General features: G+C 37.8%; 1 protein-coding gene across 21 annotated transcripts in view; it reads left to right on the top strand.

Annotated features, from left to right (window-relative positions):
- The window catches only part of NF1 (neurofibromin 1), a 110,693-nt gene that overhangs the window by 37,172 nt on the left and 53,054 nt on the right, over positions 1–20,467 (top strand). For 17 of the 21 annotated variants that reach the window (XR_003254309.1, XR_003254310.1, XR_003254308.1 and 14 more), the window contains 14 exons: positions 132–254; positions 707–790; positions 1,422–1,538; positions 2,079–2,260; positions 2,382–2,593; positions 3,258–3,419; positions 3,966–4,069; positions 4,956–5,091; positions 9,989–10,051; positions 12,011–12,169; positions 13,047–13,144; positions 13,297–13,443; positions 13,844–13,990; positions 14,319–14,429. Coding sequence is in view for 18 of the 21 variants with exons in the window: in XM_026070243.1 (XP_025926028.1) it covers positions 132–254; positions 707–790; positions 1,422–1,538; positions 2,079–2,260; positions 2,382–2,593; positions 3,258–3,419; positions 3,966–4,069; positions 4,956–5,091; positions 9,989–10,051; positions 12,011–12,169; positions 13,047–13,144; positions 13,297–13,443; positions 13,844–13,990; positions 14,319–14,429 (1,845 nt within the window). In the remaining 3 variants the exon portion in view is untranslated. The remainder of the gene's footprint in view (positions 1–131; positions 255–706; positions 791–1,421; positions 1,539–2,078; positions 2,261–2,381; positions 2,594–3,257; positions 3,420–3,965; positions 4,070–4,955; positions 5,092–9,988; positions 10,052–12,010; positions 12,170–13,046; positions 13,145–13,296; positions 13,444–13,843; positions 13,991–14,318; positions 14,430–20,467) is intronic. The other 4 variants (XM_026070244.1, XM_026070235.1, XM_026070233.1 and 1 more) reach the window with 1 other exon arrangement.

The raw sequence follows: 20,467 nt of genomic DNA, 5'->3' as shown, positions 1-20,467 counted from the left end.
AACCGGTTTCGCAAGTCTGCTGTGTTGTCCGGTGTGTAGGTTCTGACATGGGACTGGAAAGGTTTGTCATGTGTGGGGTTTGTTTTGTACAGTATGAAGTATTTATTTAATCTTTTTGCTTTTTTCTTCAGATATGTGCGTGTGCTTGGAAATTTGGTACACGCAATTCAAATAAAAACTAAGCTCTGTCAGTTAGTAGAAGTAATGATGGAGAGGAGAGATGACCTGTCTTTTTGCCAAGAAATGAAGTTTAGGTAAGTATTGCATTATAAAACTTCTAAGATACTATAATATGGACGGGTGTGATCTGCTTTTGGGTGATGGTTACATATTTAAAAAAAAAAAGTTTAAAAAAAAATCTCATAGTGGTATTCCTTCTTTACGCTTATTTTTTTTTCTTTAGGTTTAATAATTTAGACCTTGGTGCTGCATTAAAATTTTATTTTAACTATGGAGATACTAAATGCATGTAAAAATTTAGTGTATGTAAAACACGGGTATTATTTTGTACAATGAAATTAACTGAGTTAATCTTCAACGTGTGGTTGTTTAAATAGTTCTTAAACTAAATTTGTAATAGTTAAGAATTATGCCAACAGTAGTGGGTGTGTTTTGATGTTTTGGGGCAAGGGTTGGAGGAAAAAAAAGCTATGTCTATTTTTATATATGTATTTTTGTTGTTGTCGGTTTTTGCTGTTTTAAACAGGAACAAAATGGTGGAATACTTGACAGACTGGGTTATGGGAACATCTAATCAAGCAACGGATGAAGATGTGAAATGTCTGACAAGGTTAGAAAGGGTACTATTAAACTGCTTCTGAAGTTGCTAACAGTGTCCCAGGTGTCATTTGATAGCCAATATCAACTGCATTGTTTGGACTCCTTTAGTGGTATTATTTTTAAGGAAAAAACTTAAGGTTTGGAGAGCAGCATCACAGTTGTGTTTAAGCATAGTCTTAACTAACATGTCTCTGGAGGTTTTGTGGATTTCTTTTGCTTGTTTTAAGATCTACTGTTTTTTCTTTAATTCTTTTAATAACTTTTCTGATTTAACATTAGGATTGTAAATGTTTTATTTGCTAGATCTGTTTCTTCATACGGTGCCTTCTGAATAATAAAATCAGCAAAGATTATAGCCTTGAAATTGTATGTACTTTTTTGTTTTGTTTTTTTAACTGACCATTTTGGTTTTTGGTTGTTGTCCCTAGTAGATGTACTTGATCACAGCTATACCACAGAATGTGATAGTTGTTGTCCTGATAGATATAACTTTTTAAACAGTTGCTCTGGTAAAGATTCTCCTCATCTGCAGTTAAGTGTATAAGAAAAAGGCACGTGGTCCTGGGAGGGAGAATTGGCAAGGGGAAGGAGGGACTAATTCTGCCCAACTGATTCACAGCTTCTTAAAATTTTCTTTTCAGAGATTTGGACCAAGCAAGTATGGAAGCAGTGGTTTCTCTTCTTGCTGGGCTTCCACTGCAACCTGAAGAAGGAGATGGAGTTGAGTTGATGGAAGCCAAATCCCAGTTATTTCTTAAGTAAATACTCTTCTAACTATTTTTGCTATACAATAACTCAAAAGTAGATGCATCGTATGACTCTTACTACAAAGTATACTTCTAGCAGAACTGATATTATCCAACCAGAAATTACTTCTCATCATCTTATTTCACAAATCTTTACCTTATAGGTTTATGGAAAGATTTTAATTCGGAAGGCAATTATTAAATTTGGTTTTGTTTCCTTTCAACATAGTTTTATGCTTAATTCATGGAATTAGCTTGCTTAGATTTTAGATTTTTGTCCTTGAAACTAAAATATATTTGAAGATGACTATCCGGAAAGATACACCTGTACAATTCACTTGCTTGGTCTGAGCAATGTCGTATGCAACTTTTAGGGCAGGTTCTTTGAAGGTTAGCATATGCTGCAGAGAAGATGCATGGCAGGAATGATGTATTTTGGGGGAAACATATGGTCTATTTTCTGCTGTAGGTAGATCAAAGATCATTGCTTTTGTAGAATCTGTTTTACTTATCCAAGAGTTTTTGTGGGTTTTTTTTTTGTTTTGTTTTTAGATATTTCACTCTGTTTATGAACCTTCTAAATGACTGTAGTGAAGTTGAAGATGAAAGTGCACAAACAGGTGGCAGGAAACGTGGAATGTCTCGAAGACTGGCTTCGCTACGCCACTGTACTGTTCTTGCTATGTCAAACTTACTCAATGCAAACGTGGACAGTGGTCTTATGCATTCAATAGGTAAAGTAGTTAGAGATAACTGTGCATAAATGAATACATGATGAAGACATCTGTCTTTAATCTATGTTTACATTTTGCTTAGTAGTGCTGTTTCTTTTTTTTTCTTTTTTTTTTATATCAGGCTTGGGCTATCATAAAGACCTCCAAACAAGAGCTACATTCATGGAAGTCCTCACCAAAATTCTGCAGCAGGGAACAGAATTTGATACTTTAGCAGAAACTGTGCTAGCAGATCGGTTTGAGAGATTGGTGGAGTTGGTTACAATGATGGGTGATCAGGGAGAGCTTCCTATTGCTATGGCTTTAGCCAATGTGGTGCCTTGTTCTCAGTGGGTGAGTTGATTCATGCTTCTATTTATGTGCTGTTTTTAACATTAGGTGCATTTTATTTCCTGCATCTCTGAAAATGCTAAGACTTGAAATGAAAATCAGTGCAAACATTAAGGTGTAACAATAGCCTGCTAAAGAGAGGTTACACCTACTTTTCTTAATAGCTAATCTTTTTTGGTGTATTCCCTAAAAGTGTACTGAATCTAATTGTCTGAGATCTTGATTATAAGCTGCTGCTTGATAGTAAATTTTTAGTTAATGTGTAGGAGTAATTTTTTCTACAGGTATCATAATGAATGCATCTGTTTTGGCCAGTGTTATTTATTACAGACTGTGTGCTGTAATACAGACAGGTAGCACTGTGTTCTCTAAAAGTTTTTCAGTAAGGTGAATTGGGCTTTGTTATACAGCAGAATAACTGCTTATCCATCTGGACTAACCATTACAAATTTGTATAATTGATATCATGGGAGAGATTTTAGACAGAAAAATATCAAAGGAAAGTATTAAAAAGAGATTGTGTATGCTTAATTTGATATTCACGTGCAAGACTTCATAGCAAATTTAAAGCATTAGCACAAACTGCTTGATGGTTTTTCCTAATTTTTTTCTCTTAGTTGCTTTGACGCACTGCTAGTCAGATTAACATTTCATTATTTTCTTTAAGGATGAGCTAGCTCGTGTSCTGGTCACACTCTTTGATTCTCGGCACTTACTCTACCAGCTACTTTGGAATATGTTTTCAAAGGAAGTTGAACTAGCAGATTCCATGCAGACACTCTTCCGAGGAAATAGCTTAGCCAGTAAAATAATGACTTTCTGTTTTAAGGTATGTTACCTAATCCTTATCTCTGCTACAGATCACTTGAATTACAGGAAAATATAGTGTTTAAAAAAAAAAAAAGACTACCAAAATCCTGTGGTGTTAAGTACTTCTGATGTGTTTATGTAATGGGCAATTTAAAGTTGGGAAGACAAATTCTGAGGTCTTGTTTAGGCTTCCATTCCAGTTTAAAATGTTTTGTAGTACTATACAAACAGAGATGGGGAGTTGAGTCAGTCTTCTCTAAGCAAGAATCCTATCTGGTTATTATGGAGATCAATACAAAAATTTAAAATGACTTAGTTTTCTCTGAATTGTAATTGAAAATTAATAAAAATACAAGCATCTATATTCTACAATGCATGTAGAAGTTGATAACAGTTGTGTTCCAGAAGTGAGACTACAGTATAAAAATACTAATTTTAGAGAACTGGCTTATGCTAAAACAAATCAAGTGTTTTCAGCCCTGATAACGCATCTAGAATTTCTTCTGTGTTTCTGTGGATGGCTATTTTAATCTGGCCACATACTCTGATTTTCTTTTCTTCATAGGTATATGGTGCTACATATTTGCAGAAGCTTTTGGAACCTTTATTAAGGACTGTGATCACCTCCTCAGAATGGCAGCATGTTAGCTTTGAGGTGGATCCTACAAGGTTTGAGATACAAGGGGGGAGGACATGCATTTATTTATAAACTTGTCTCCCAGTCATCTTAGATACAGGATTCCTTTTTCCTTGTTGCAAATGTTTTTTCCCAATTTCATACTTTTCCACTCCTTGCTTTGCCAGACACATGCATTGTATCTGCAGTCCTTATAGCCAGGGAGAATTGTACAGAGCTGTCCAACACAGGAACTCAGTGAGATGAATGCTGCGGCATGTCCACTTTAAGCCCTGAGAGAGTAAGGAAGAGAGAGTCCTTGCTGTACCTSTTCTCCTACATGCTACCTCATACCTCTATGTAGGCTGCAAATGTGGGGGTTTCCAGTAGCACCTAAGAGCATCTGCTCTAGGTCATTGAATCAGTTACAGAAGAAAGGGACTGCGTGTGTGTTGTGTGTAATGTTTTTGCCTTAATTTCTCTCATGTCTCTTGAAGGCTTGGATTTAGTAGCTGTTGTTCTCTCACTTTGAATTCTCTCTTTAACTCTGGGACAGCTTTCCATATTCTTTTAAGTAGCTTACCAAAAGATAGGCTTCCTTTTTAAAACTTTAACTCTCAAACATCTGTGTCTACCTCAAAAACTGCTTTTGGAGAAACCATCATCAAGCTGATAATGCAAACCTCTTGGAATATATGTATATTTCTTTGTATGGAATGATGTGCAAGAATCACATTTATAACTGTCTATTACTAAGTTTTAAAACTATACATAGTATATTACATAGTTAAAATATTGATGGAATCTTTTGTGTAAAATATCATTAATATTTCTATAGGATTCCTATTTACCCTGGGAAATAACGTTACCACTGAGCATACAATTGCAACTAATAAGGTTTACTTGAATGCTGGTCATATACTTATGGGTCTGTTTCAGGCTGGAGCCTGCAGAAAGCCTTGAAGAGAACCAGCGGAGTCTCTTGCAAATGACAGAAAAATTTTTTCATGCAATCATTAATTCTTCTTCGGAGTTCCCACCACAGCTTCGCAGTGTGTGCCATTGTTTGTACCAGGTATGCCTGAATGGAGGGTTTAGATCTTCAGAGCCTGATTTTTGATGTTGAAGTAATTATAAAAATCAAAGTTTTGGTTTTACTGTTTTGGCAGTCTGGAGCTTGGCCCAGTAGTGGGACTATAATGGGCATAGCTTAAAGACTGTTTCCAGAGACTTGTGAAACAACAGAATCTAAGCTTAGGGGCTTAACTGTGTTTTAGGGTTTGGGCTGGCAGTCAGGAGGTGACTTAATGTTATTTTTTAAGGAATTGAATCACAGCTAAGAACTCAGAGCTAATAAGACAGCAACAATCTCAGTGCTTTAGCATCTCTGGGAGACTAAAGATTAACTGTGGACGTAATGGGTGTAGTTCCTTTTATCAGTTTATCATATGAGTCCTTTATTGGGAAGGCAGCAAAAAGAAAATCGTCACTGCTGGGTTGAGAGATGCAAAACTAATGTTTTGAATGTAAAAGCAGTGTGTGTGTTTACTTCTTATTTCTGATTTAATTGGTCCTATGTAAAGGCAACATATTATCCAAAAGTCTTATAGATCACATCCCTGATAAACGTTAACTCTATGAATAAAGTCGCTACTTGTGCAGCTGCTGATTTTAAATATTTTTTGTTCTCTGCATAAAGATAGAATTACTTCGAGTATTTATCTCTGAAGTGTTTTTTTCAAAAATAATCTATAAAAGTAATTATTCAGGCCACTTCTCCAAGAGTATTATTTAGTCATCCAGGTGGACGCAATCTCATAGTTTGATTTTTTTTCATAGAAAATGTGTTTAAAAGAATATAAGGTGCTCACAGAAGAAAACCTATATGGACTTCAGTGGGACTAAAGTAGTTAGGACTCCTAAATTTTAGAAAATATGAATTTTAAACAGAGTATAATGGAAGGAAGTACGGATCTAAAATGCTGTTGGCTATATTCAGTAGAGAAATACATGTGTGGTTGTGTGAGCTTCCTGAAACCAGCTGGGTCAAGACGCTGCATCATTCAGGCTTCGTTCTGGTCACGCTCTGTCGTGTCTCGTAGTCGTTTTCTGGATGCAGGGGTCTCTAGCTTGCGGGGGGCAGCTGTAAGGAAAGCCATTAACTTGTAGTACTGGGAAGAATGTCCACTAGCACGTGATTTAATAAACATAATTAGCCTTGTAACTGGGACGCTACAGATGCTCTGTACTTTTGAGGATGGCTAGGTATAGATGAACTCCCTGTAGCTGAGAAGTAGAATGAAAGCAGGTATGCATTTCAGTTTATAAAGTGAACTATCTTTCTGCTGATAAGGGCTGCACACGTTCTGATGGAAGTACTGAAGAGCTGCCCGTCTCCTGCCCCATGCCTGGGAGTATGTTACCATGTGCCAGGGGCTGCTCTGCTTTCATCGAATGAGCGATGAAACATTTTGCAAGCAGGGAGCGTTGAGGCATTGTTCGAAAGAAATTCATCAAATAAATAAGAGGAAGAGAACCTGCAGGAGGCACAGATATATTTACAGGGCTCTTTCCAAGAGGCAAGTCAGTAAGGCTGCCTTCTTGGCTTGGCTGTCACGTAAGGTTTGAAAAGGAAAGGCGTCAAACTGGGACCATCCCCTTCCTTGCTTGCTTCTGCTGCCATCTACAGATGATGCTTACAGGTAGGAAACCTTCCTGAGCAGCGCGCTGTCCTCTGCTGACTAAATTCCTCTGGAGCGGTATTTCCTGTCGCGGTGCCCGCGCTCCCTCGCCTACGTACCTGGCCTCCGCTGCGCCCGGGCCCGCGGCCGCTTCTCGCTCTGCAGCGGCAGGTTGCCGAGCCCAGCGTGCTCGCGGAGCTCTCTGCTTTGCTGTGTGTTGCTCTGCTGCGTTTAGCTGATGCTAGAAACTCCAGCGGGGCACGTCCCTCCTGCCCTCAGGATTCACAGGAATTATAGTTTTCAGCCCTTTTGGGGAAGGCGGTCACGGAAGAGCTACGCAGAGCAGAGACTGCAAGCTACGGGCTCAGTTAAGTGTTGTGGAAGAGCTATTTTTGGCCTCTCAAGGAGGGACTTGTGTCTCAGGGTCTAAAGTAAAACAGGGAAAATAGATGTCTGAGCTGTTTGGAAGGAAGGAACACAAGCTGTCATGCTTAGTTGCATGTGGCGATCACTGTGGAAAATGAAAGTATTCTTGTCTTAAATTACAGCGAAGCAAAACTTTAATGCTGTTAGTAGTAATATTTATTACTAATTATGAGTAATAAGAGAAGTTCTATGCAGTATAGAATATTTTTATTTTTTATAGCGAGCACTGTATTAATAAATGCAACTGCCGTGATTTTCAGCCCTTGGAATTGAAAAGYGCTGATTTGTATGTTGTGCCTGTTGTGACTCTTGGCTAGTTGCTGTGAGTTGCTGGAAGGCCTTGGGTGCACGAATGATGTGCTTTTGTTTTCACCGTCAGGGTTTCGGTAGCTGGCTTGGAAAGCCATCGGTTCTCTGTGTGACAGCGGTGACAGGGAGGATGTATCCAGGGTTTCTTTGGGGAAACTGGGAAATGAGGGGGGCAAGTTGGTTTCCTTCGAGTTCAACAGTCGGTCTCACAGATGTTGGCGGGGAGCGTATTTAAGTGTTGTCTACTGAAAAAGGTCAGCGAAACCCTTCACTGTTGCTTTGGTTATTTGCTGTTACTTTGTACCACATCTTTTCCTAGGATAGCTTTTGTGTGCTGCTCCTAGGATATATCAGACTTATTTCCATTTCAGAGATAATTTGCTTAAAGTTGTTTCTGTGCAAACCATTCTTAATTTCTACATTAAATGGAATTACTAAAATATGTGTACACCAAAGGGTATTGTCTAAGACTCTTCTCTGAGAGCATCTCAACACTTACCATTTTTAGTGTTGCTTCTACATTGTTTTGGTAACACGGGTAGTTTGTTCATGAAACCAAATGCCTTACTGGGCTTTGCCAAACATACACATGGAATTATCTGGAAAATCTGAGTTTATTTTTTAAGTATTAATCAGACAATTGGATCTGGTGAATTTGAATCTTTCAACAGGCTGACATTCCGCTTCAACTTTTACTGCTTTGACCGTTTCTAGTACCATGTATATTTGTGGACAAATGTTATGTACATCACAAATAGTGTAATAATTCGTTCTGTACATTCATATTCTAGAGTTTTGAACAGACTGGTCAAGGCTGCCTTTGTCTGAAAGAAAGTACAATTAAAATCTGAATATTTTGTATGGTTCTCATGACAAAAAATGGATTAATACACTTAGGGAACTTTTATAAGGTAACTGGCTACCTTCCATCCCAAACAATGGTGTAATGGTAAATGAGACTGAATTTTGCCCCATCTCTTTTTATGCTCATACGCGGAGTCCTAAAGTAAGTGTGTGCAGCAAATACTGATCAGATGCATTCTATAAATGATTTGCAACTAGTTCCAATTAATGTAGTGATATCACAGAAAAGCAGGTTATGTATTTAGTTGGATATTGGGGTCTACACTGGCTGGTGGTTGTTTTTAACCAGAACAGAGCTATTTTCTTGTGGAAACATTATGCAACTAAGTTTTAGTGCTCTGGTTACTGTGACAGATTCACTCTTGCTGGTTTTCAGGTAATACATGTTCCACAGTGGTGTTATGAGGTCGAGAACAAACCTGGTTGAAATGCCTCATACAAAGAAATTGTGCTGGCTTTTTCATAAAAACGCACGCAAACACATCATTCTTCTTCATAAATAGGGGTGGAAATTTGATTTACTTTAAATATCTTAGCCTAATAAATGGAGCATGTATAAGACTGCTTCAGAGGTTAACTGAGTTTCTTTCTAGAAGGTATACGAAGTCAATTTTGGCAGGCGCACCTTTGTTTAAATATTAATAGTTCTTGCACAAATTTGAACTATGTAATTTTAACTTGGTTAGTGTCATTTTTTTTACTACTTGTTAACACTTGCTCTTCACTCTGTCACGTTCTTAAATTGTAGAAATTCTCTTCCAGTTCTTTTTTGTGTGATTCTCTGAAGTTTATTTGAACTGCTGGTGTGTGTTTGCTCTCAGCCTGCTGAATGCTGCCACCTTTCTGTTGGTACAGCTCCAAGTTCTGTTTGGTATAGGGTTTTTTAGTGATGCTAATTTACTATTTCAGCTAATGCGAAAGATGTGGGATTGAGCCACTGGAGCCCGATTCCCCTCTGTCCAGGGGGGAGCAGGAGGCAAAGCTGACGTACTGTCTCAGCTTGCTCAAATCCTGGTGTGGAATAGGAGTGTAATGCTTCTTGGTGGGTCCCTTTCCACTGAAATGAAATTCAGAAATAGAGACAATCAAGTCAGATGTCTTGATTTGGAAATCTATAATAAATTAGGTGTAGACCTGCTGGCTTTTTTTTCCCTTCTTTTTTCCACAGAAGTGTTTTACGGCAGTGTTTAGCTATCAAAGTAACAAAAACTGTGATGACTCACAGACCTAACTAAATTGAAGGACACACAGAGAAACATTGGGAAGACTTAAAACTTTAAATTTATTTTAAAAGTAATGTGTATCTCAAAGGTGTAACATTTTAATATTTCAACCATTAAAATTATTTGGGGATGATGAAATACATTTGAAAGCTGAATATACCATTTAATGCCCAATATTGTATACCATGAGCACATTAATGTGGTTTGACTTTTAATCTAGCCAGAAATAGTAGAAATGATTGAAACGCAACATTTGCTTGTTTTGTATTTAGTGCTTTGTAAATAAGATTTAATAAAAAGAATGTGTGGAATAAAAACTCCATCATCAGTCTTTAGTTTATATATTTCATTTTCTGTTGGTTATGTTTGTTACATTTTACTGTGTAATTTATGTACAAGTCAACATTGGTTTTTTGTTGCTGTATGTAGTTGGTGCTGTGACTTGTTTGTGCTCATCTCTGTTCTGTAGGCAACTTGCCACTCTCTACTGAATAAAGCTACCGTAAAAGAAAAAAAGGAAAACAAAAAATCAGTAAGTTTGGAGACCTTTTTATTAGCCATTTCTTTCAAAGCACAACAGAAATCTTTTGCTGTTTGTTCAAAACATCTTCACTTCAGTCTATTTGACCTTCACTGTAAAATCATTCTACTAATTCTGGCACAAAATAGCTTCCATTTCAATTAACACTGGAATTAAGTTATATTTAAAAATATTCTCTGTGTGCCTATTTGAGTAAACAGAAAGACATGTTTAACCTTACTGCTCAGTATTTAATATTCTGATTCTTCTACCTTTGCCACCATCTTCAAATCGAACAAAAAAATGCAGAAGGAAAATGTTTTCCTTGGTTTTGGGGAAAGTATGAGTCTGTTTAATTGTTTTAACACTTTGGTGGATAACTTGACTGCAGCTTGCATCCTGGGAGAAGGACAGTTAACACATATGGGTTACCGGAAGGAATAGATACTTATGTGACTTGCTTCTGATATATTTTCCTTTGTTTGCCTTGTGACTATGCAATAAAATTTAGTATTTGTATTTATTTACTAAGATAAGACAAGCAGATTTCCCATTTTAAGTATCTCACTGTGTTAAAGACAAAAGTTTAGGTTGTCAGCTTAGTTATATTGTTTGTTTTTATATATATGTTGTTAGAGTGGTGTCCTGAAAGGCTAAGATTTATACTTTTCTTTTGACAATGACCTCAGAATACAATGTATGAATACTCTGAATAAAACAGAGGCAGAATGGAAATTTAGACTTTTATTAAATACTCCCTTATCTTTTTGCTGTAACTGAGCAGAACAGTAATTATGTTTAAATGCAAAATCATTGTGCAAACTAATATTTTACAAGAAAATGTTATCAGTAATTATATCACAAGGTAACTGTAAATGAAGTTGCTATTGAAACAAAGTGATTCTTGATATATTATGTATGTGCTAATAGCTTTCTCTGTTTTCTGAAGAATTTCAATATGATTTGAGATTGCACTAGTCATGTTTTACAGTATTTTAGTAAGATGGGGTTTGTTTTCTTAAATTTTTTTAAACAATGTAACTCCTGGAATATAAAACCTGATAAGCTGATTATGAGCAAAGTAGAATCTGACTCGTTACGATTAATCACTGTTACTTGTACAAAGATACACACGTTGGTATTGAATCTTTATAGAACCACATGTAGTGTATTAAAAAATGAGAACAACATCCCACCCATTTTTTTTTAACCATTTCAAAAAATACTATTTTTTTCATTTTAGGTAGAAAAGAAAAATATCTTAAATCTGTAGTTCTTCTCGCAAATTCCCGCTAGGTGATTTTGGACAGCATATTTATAGGTAGAGAAGAACCCTGGCCAAGCGAAAATTTTCCACTCGGCTCTGGATCATGCTGTCTTTCCTTCTTTGGCAAATCTGCTGAGATAGGATAGGTCTGAAGAGCTTCTCCAAGTATCTCCTTCCCTCAAATTTAAGTAACTCCTGAAGCTTTACAGCATAAACTTTATTTTTGGAGACGCTCTTGTGAGTAATAGTGAAATTATAAGTACGCAAGTAAAAGGTCAGAGAGATGGAAAGGAGTTGCTTGCGTTTGCTTGGAAGACTCTGCCTGCCTGAGCACAAACACGCGGCGCTCGTCCGTTCTGCGTTCAGTGGCAGGGTCCTGGAATTAGGTGGTCAGTAACTTTGAAACTTGCTTGCTTGGCTTTGTACGACTGCAAGCGTAGTATTTTCACACTAACGAGAAAGTTTGTATAAAGCTGAAGTAAAATTAGACAGTGTCCGGCAGCGCCCCCCGGCCCCCACTTACCCATTTTTCCCCTCTTTTCTGACTGGTGTACGATGCAAGTCAGGCTAATCCTCCCCAAACGTGTTGATCTTGAATGGTGTGGAAAGAGTACTTAAAACTGGACTACCATACAAGACTTTTTTTCAACTTTTCTTCCCCTTCCTTTAATGCAAAAATATTTTTTATAATTCTCAACCTCTAGGTTGTTAGCCAGCGGTTCCCGCAGAACAGCATCGGAGCGGTCGGAAGCGCTATGTTCCTGCGGTTCATCAACCCCGCCATCGTCTCCCCTTATGAGGCAGGGATTTTGGACAAAAAGCCTCCACCGAGAATTGAAAGGGGATTGAAACTGATGTCGAAGGTGAATCAGCATATGTTTTTATTTGCTCATACTGGGTGTTCTGTCTGATTTGCTTTCTTTCATTGAATAGTTATGAGAAAATTTAGTTCAACTTGTAGTTATTTGTAGCAAAGACTATGTTTATTTGAACTGTAGTTTCTATGCTACGATTATACATCATAATATTAATGTTGTAGCTGACAACAATCTAACTATTATGGGAAAAGGTCTGTATGGAAGAGACATTTTTCCAAATTGGGTGTAAAATAACAGAATGCCTTCTGGCATCTTTCACTTGAGCTTCTAACCTTACTTAAAAATAAATAAAGAAACTAACATTGCTTCTTGAATAATGAGAATTTTTGCAGCCAGATAGTGATTAAAAATTCATACTAGCTCTAAAGAAGTCATTCTTGCTATCCTTAATCTCAAGACTTCTGTCATGTAGTACATTTTCCTGCAAATAAGTAAATAAATAAATGAAGGCTTAATGACGATGTGTAAACTTTGTGGCCTGTGTATATTATCCATTTTAAAGGTTGAGAAATTGTTATTTTCTTTACGTATATGCTACTGCCTTTAGATATGTCTGTAAAATTTCCAGAAGAAATAATAAGACTAAACAGTATATTTGAAAGACTGTTTCTTTTCCTGTTATAAACTCGATTAAAGTTCATAAATAAGTGAATTTATTTCTAATAGTTCCATAAAAGAAAATATTTTGAAAGTGAAAGTGTAGTGAAAGTATTGTATATTTACTGGTTTGTGTGACTTTTCTTTGTTCTGAAGTTTCACAATAAGTTAAAATGGGTATTTCTGACAGTGAAGTTACACTGGCAACCCTAACAGTTGATACATTAAACCTATATGTGGCTTTATCTGTCTTYTTGTCATTTAGATACTTCAGAGTATTGCCAACCATGTCCTGTTTACAAAAGAAGAACATATGCGGCCTTTTAATGATTTTGTCAAAAGCAATTTTGATGCAGCACGAAGGTAGGCCCTTTGGAAACTTAGGCAAAGAACCTTTGTCACGTGTAACCCATGAGCGGGAAAGCGTGCTTATAGCCTTTCCCCTTGTCTTGAGACTGCTCAGCTGCTTTCCCTTCCCTTCCGTGCTTATGGGAACAACTGGTTTTCAACTTCAGGTTTTTCCTTGATATTGCATCCGATTGCCCAGCTAGCGACACCGTCAACCACAGCCTGTCCTTCATCAGCGATGGCAATGTGCTCGCTCTGCACCGGTTGCTGTGGAACAATCAGGAGAAAATTGGCCAGTACCTTTCCAGCAACAGGTAAGATTTTGGAGATTTTATGGAGAAGGGAGCTGCTGGTGGGAAATCAATATTTTGAAATCCTTTCAAATGCTTTTGTAACAATTACTGAGAAGAATGTCGTGGCAGAAAATCTCACCTTTGGAAGCTTTTTTTGTCTTACTGACAACCTGTTGTTGGGAAATGTGCATAACTGTTGCCGTCTTTGCTGCCAACCTTTTGTGCAAGCGTAAAATTGTATGCCAATGTATCATAACTTTTGTAACATTTGTTACAGGGGTAACATTTTTCTAATTTCTTCAGTGAACACAATTTGCTTTAAAAAAAATTAGCCTGTTCAAGGTAAAGAAAGGGTATTGGACACAAATCAAAAATGCTGAGTGAAGAAAGACTTGTCTTTTAAGTAATCTGCTGTTTCTAGGGACCACAAGGCTGTCGGAAGACGACCTTTTGACAAAATGGCTACTCTTCTTGCCTATCTGGGTCCTCCGGAGCACAAACCTGTGGCAGACACCCATTGGTCCAGTTTAAATCTCACTAGTTCCAAATTTGAAGAATTTATGACAAGGTAATGAGATTATTGTGGAGGGAGAAACGCCTTGTGGGTTTTTAGACTTTAGCATGTCAGGTATTATAAGCAGTTATCGTTCTAGCTTTCATTTTGAGGGGGAGTTTAAAAAGCTGCCTCTACAAATACCTTTTATGTTTTTGAGTATAAGATTTTAATTTGTGGATCCAAAATTAAATTGAAAACCTGAAAAAACAGTAATTTGTACAGTTTTAAAAGGTTCAGAATTGTGTGAACTTATTAATACTTTTGTCTAAACATATAAGTAAAGAAGGTTTTTTTTGTCAAGTTGCTTGTGAAAAGTTGATATCAATGTACCGCTTTTTAGGCATCAGGTACATGAAAAAGAGGAGTTCAAAGCACTGAAAACGTTAAATATTTTCTACCAAGCTGGGACATCAAAAGCTGGCAATCCTGTTTTCTACTACATTGCTCGGCGGTAAGGAAACTTTCACCTCCCCTGTCTAAAATAAACTTGTAAAATCAAAAGTATCAAGTTTATCTAGGAAAGGGACACCAACTTCTTTACAAGAATCTGAGAATAGCTTATTTCTTAAATTTTGGTGATGGAGTATTTTTGAATTGAGATATTTTCTGATCAGAACTGCCATAGTTTTTCCATCCAGTAGTACGTGAGTGCCTGTAGAAATGTACCTGAAGTTTTAAATAATTTTATTGTTTTTCACTGTGTAAGTTAACTACATCTACATCACATTACTTTAACCCTTCATCGGTGATTTTACTGTCTTTTTCTGAAGTACAAAATGAGCAAAAAACTAAAACATGGGATAAAATTTCTCAGAAATCCCCATATCCCTTTTCCAAGAGTGATACAAATATTTAGAAGTTTCATGCATAGTCAATAGTGTGGTGTTACATCAGTTTTACCAACGTGTTCTAAGAAAGTAATTCCATGATTTTGAAAATGTTCGAGGTGTGTGAAAATATCGCTAAGTGATGAGAAATGCAAATGCTGAAGTGTGAACTACAAGTTTTGCAAAAGACCATGTTTTTTCAATTAGGCAAGATTGAAAGCTTTAAGTCTTCCCTACTCTGGAAGATAATGATTCATAACAATGAGTAACATACGCTGCACTACTGAAAAATTTGGGAAGAATATCCCAGAGTTTCATATTAATCACATTAAAGTCTAAGTCAGTTACCTCTGTTCAAAAAAAAAATTAAAAAAAATCTGTATTTGATTGAAATAAAGCAAGGCTGCAATTACAGTAAGTATGTAATTTAAACTAGGTATTTAAATCTAGTTATTAAGTAATTGCACTATGAAATCCATGGAGTGAGGACAGCGTGTTCAAGACAGTATCCATAATAATTAAACTCAGTGCTAGACGTCATTCTCAGACTTCTTTAAAAAAGCAATAATCATTGCGCTCACAACCAAGTGATAAGTGCAAGGAAAGGCAGAATGGTAAAGACAGATAACACCAGAGCTGTCGTTCCTTTTCTCTGTGCTGTCGGTGGTGCTTTTGCCGGTGGTGACGGTGTTGCTGGTGAGGTGTGGGCTGGTTTGGGTGTCAGTGGGGTGCGTGGTGGTGGTGCCGCTGAGGCCGGGGGAGTTCCCACTGGCACTGGCTGGGGTAGCGAGGGTCATGTTGTCAACGAGGCGTTTACTGGTGCTGGTAGATCTCGCGGGTGTGTTGGGGTTCGTGGTGGTGGTGGGATTCTGGCCGATGCTTTTCGTGCCAGCGGGGCTCTCGGTGTTGCTTTTGCCGCTGTTGCCAGCGGGGCTGTTGCTAGTGCAGCTGGCAGTAGCTGAGCTCGTGCCGGTGGCACCGCTGCTGGTGGAGTTCATGTGGTTGCTCTGGGGCTTCTGCTGCTGGTGGGGTGTGTGTCTGGGATGCCGGCGGGGCTGCCGCTGGCGCCAGCGGGGCGCTTGCTTGTGAGACTCCTGCTGATGGTGTGCTTGCTTGTGGCATGGTTAGAAATGGTTGTGCTTGGGGCTCGTGTTTGAGCTGCTAGTTGGGGAGATGCTGGGGGGGGGAGCTCTTGATGGTGGCGCGAGTGCGGCTGTCCACGGCGTGCTCCTTGCTGGTGGCACTGCTGCTGGGGGCCAGTGGTGGCAGTTTCTTTGGTGGTGCCTCTTGCAGTATAAAGCGTTGTTGTGAGCTGAGGAGGCGTCATCAGTGGTGAACTTTCTGCAGTCCCTCTGAGCTCACGTAAAAACTTGAGAACAAGCAGAGCAAGCCACTTCTCCAGCAGCATCTTCTGTTTGTATTGAACGATTTACATAATTAGCCCATACATGCTTGCAAACAAGGCATTTTGGGAATTTGCTTATTTCTAAAGGAAATCTTATCTAATGTGAATTTAAGATTTTTTTATTCAATTAAATAAAACTTTTAATCCCTACTTTTTTTTATTCTTATCATTTTTCATCTTTCAGTTGTGCTTTTTTACTGTTGTAGATTGAGTACTCAGGCTGAAACTTACTTTCCTAGAAAATTTGTGCTCTGTTATACTATATGACTTTTATCATATCCCCCCTCAGAAATACTGTTTTTCAAATAGGCAATTTTCAAGTAGACAGCAACTTTAAGAATTGGAAAATTTATTTAGTGTTTTACCACTGGATAATAACTGAACCTTATTCCAAATTCAGGTTGAAGGCCAAAAGCAAGCTTTGAGGAACCTTTCTGAATATAACCTCTAACTTTATAGTTGAGTTCTGCTGCTTAAATATAGATTCCTAGGCATGATGCAATTAGAAATCCAACAAATAAGTATATCTGTTCATATTTCTTGTATTATGTTTTTGATTTTCACAGCAACAAAMAAAATGAACTTCTGTTCAATATCAGTGTGGAAGGTAAAATAAATTTCAAACTGTTTCTTCCTTCTGGGATTTTGTAGTCATGCCAGAGGGGTTTTTTTTTGCTTTTTTTAAAAAAAAAAGGGGGGGAAGGGGGGGAACAACCAAAACCCCTTGCTGTCAAGCAGGTAAGGTAAGGAAGAAATGCTTAAATTCTGTTAAATTTGTAGCTGTGAAAGTTCTCAAACTCTTACATCGCTTTTAGGGAGACTTCAGGCTTAATGACATTCAGAGGTGGAAGAAAAATGAAAGTATAATATAGCTGTTACCATTTGGAAATAAGAGATTTTGTAGCAGTTAAAGCGAAAGGCCTGGGCTGCTTGTCGTTTCTGCACTTAAAGAGTGCACAAGCCCATGCCAATCGAAGGAGCAGTGACCAAGTAGCATGAAGAAACTTTCGTTACATAAATTTTGTGTTCTTACCTACTTTACATAAACTTTTTTTGCAGTGATTTATAGCTCTAAAATAGAAACTATATGAGAAAACACTTATACAAATCAATCTTTAGCTTCCCCCTCCTTTTATTTGGGGAAAAACTTGGGAAATTGCCTTCATTTGACTTGACTCCTTTTCTGCACCTTCAGCACTCTTGACTCATTGGATGGAGTGGAAGGAAACCAGATGAGTAGGGCCACTTACCTTATGCCCTGATTCTGTGTCTTTAAAAGCAGTACTAAGCTTTTGTGACCTCTTTAAGGTCTTTGAGTCACCTTTGAGCCTATTGTGCTGGCTGAAATGGGTCTTCACAAAATCTTAAATGAAACTTCACCTTGCAGTATTAAGTGACCATATGAGTTTCTAACAGTAATTAACTTGTATTAAATTAGATTATCTTGTGCATCTTTCACATTTCACAACTAAATGGTTAAAAAGAGGGTTAGTTTATGGAAATTTTCCTTTGGAACATCAGTGATAAGTTGTTGAACCAAAACTGAAACAATTTTGTGATCAGAGAAACATATTTGCATATCTAACATTAGTTTTCATAAAACGTTGAACAGTGTGTGACTTGTGGAATGGCTTTACTGGGATGTCTGAATGTTCAATGTAGCTCTATACTAGGCACAGATTTATTGAAACCTAAGTTTGAACACTATATTTACGCTAGCTAGTAGGCTGATGCCTTAAAGATTCAACTGGGATGCAGAGATTGACAGTGAGAGAGTGTGTGTAGTGCTGACACTGAAACTAGTTTGCCTGTCTTAAAGTACTCCGTTTGTTTTTAATTTCATTTTTTCCTAGAGATTCCTGAAACTAAATCTGCACACAAAGTTACAAAAGTTTAACTAAAGATGTGTTTTTAAATGTTGCATTGTGTAGGTGAGTAACTAAGTGTGTGAACACTTAAATTTACATATCCTTGGATGATGAATTTTGCAAAAGTTGATTTCTGCATAGGCTTAGTATAAATTTTAACTTATAGCCAGAAAAGGGTATGTGTTCATGGACAGCATGTATCAGTTTAAATAAATGTTTTTTTTTTAAAAAAGCATGCTGACTGTTTTAGACATAATTTTATACAGTTGAATGTCAGAATTAAAAAAATATATATGATGTATTATATTCAGACCCCTTCTAAACTAGTTGTACTGCTGTCAGTAGAAAAGACTGGTTATTAAAATTTAGGAATAAAAATGGATGTTTGGAAACTCAAGTTTTCTCCCAGTTGTTTTGTTTGTTCACTACTGTAATGAAATACGCTTGCAGAGTTGTCAGACTTCCTTCACAAAGGGGAAGGATCAGCTGGAGTCACTTCTTCTCCCTGCTCCTGCCTGTGTTTCCATTCCTCCCCTGAATTCTGTCCAAGTAATAGCAATGCATTCCAGAAACTATTTCTGAAACTGCAGGTATACATCACAAGAATTTTTTTTTTTTAATGGAAAAAAACCCAGAAAATACACTCTCAGGAACACTTCTGGTTTGGAAGATACCTGGCCCTTTTCTAAGGCAAATGTATGGTGGGGGGGGAGGTCCTCCCCATCTTTTGTAAGAGTGGCGTTGAATGCACAACAAAGCTATTCATATATCTAGTTTRTTACTAAATAAACTAATAACTAAATATACTTTCTGTAGAAGTATATTTAAAACTGCTGTTGTATCCTTGCATGGTTGCCTTTATTATGAGTGAGCCCGTTTAAATGCAGTTTCTTCTCCCTCTTTTCTGGTGAGATGCCCAGTGGACTCAAGTAGATATTGAAGGGAACCCCGCATGCTTGATAGCTTAATTTGGAGTGGGATGATGGTATTTCAGTGTCTACTTGGGGAAGTGCGGCATCTTTTACGTGCTCAACAGAAGGACTTTGTTGGAGTTTAATGAGAAAAGCGGTGTTGACTAGTTCTGCAGAAGTCAGCTCTCTTCAGAGGTGAACTGGTGTTTCTTCCTCTGACCTGGGTTGTCACTCTTTGAAAGCCAGTTATACAACAGCATTAGGAAGCCTTATGGGAAAGGATTATTTAAAGCATCTGTGCTAAACTCAGTTCACGTGCTCTAGACGAACGGCATTCAACGTGAAAGGTGCCATTGCTCCTGCATGAGTATTCTGAGGAGCGATTTTCCGTAGCCCTGCCGAAGGGGAGGCAGGAGGGAACGCTGTAAAGGGGCGCACGTGCACTGCTCTTCGGTGCGTGGCTAATAGCTCATGAACCTGCAGGGCTAACTGGTGGAAAAGGGGTGTCCTCAAGGGAAGCCCGTGGCAGGGTTACAGAATTTTTCTCTGTGCTGCTGCTTCTCCTTTGAGGAAAGAGCCCTTTGGTTTAAGTCTCCTCTATACACTAAGTCTCCTCTATACACAAAGATAGAGAAGATACTGTCTTAAATTCTCCTTAAAAAGTTGCACCCCCCCCCCCCAAAAAAAAACAAAAACCCACCAGTTTGCTCATCACATTCTTTTTCCTCCAGTTCAGTTTTTCCATCAGACACTGTCTTATTTCACGTCAATTAAAATAAAATGTATATCTTATTATCTTGTCCTCTTCAGGCAAGAAATCAAGCATGCAAATGCCAAGGATAGTGGTGACCCATCTTCCCAGAGTTTACTCTGTCTGGCCGTGATCCAGGGCATCCTTACGTATTCTGTGAAGACTTGACACACAATGTGTTTTTTTCATTTGCAGAGTAAGAAAGGGTTATTTCACATGTAAAGAAAATTTCTGGAAATAACTTGATACAAAAGTAGGCAATATATGCTTGAGTGCTTACCTACCTTTTGTTTAAAATCAGAAAAGTAAAATTATCCACACTGTCTGACTTAATAGCAGTGTTGTATCGGGAAGGAAGTTAAGAGGCATAGTGATTCTGACTTGATAACGGGTTCATGTGGAAGTCAGCTTAGCAAAATTATGTTGTTGTATAAATTTTACAAACTTTCAATATTTGGAGCTGAGACCTGCAGCTGTTTATGTAAACCTGCCATACATGAAAATAACATAATGGTAATTTTGCACTTGTTTTGGCATTTGAAACCTTGATACTTTGCTGTTAGCTGGTCCAAGGTGCAGTGATATTTTAAGTGCGCTGTTAGAATGTTGGTGAGTAAAAGCAAAGGGAGCATTAGTGTGTGTGTTGCGGGCGCTGGAGAAGCACGGTCTGTGGGTCACGGCCCTGCTCCTTCAGCACTGAGGTCCACAGCTCCAGTCCTATGCAGCG

Source organism: Apteryx rowi, unplaced genomic scaffold, assembly GCF_003343035.1.
Source record: "Apteryx rowi isolate R43461 unplaced genomic scaffold, aptRow1 scaffold_307, whole genome shotgun sequence".
NCBI classification, from domain to species: Eukaryota; Metazoa; Chordata; class Aves; order Apterygiformes; family Apterygidae; genus Apteryx; species Apteryx rowi.
The sequence above is the reverse complement of the archived record's forward strand: the minus strand, read 5'-3'. Positions and strand labels throughout refer to the sequence as shown.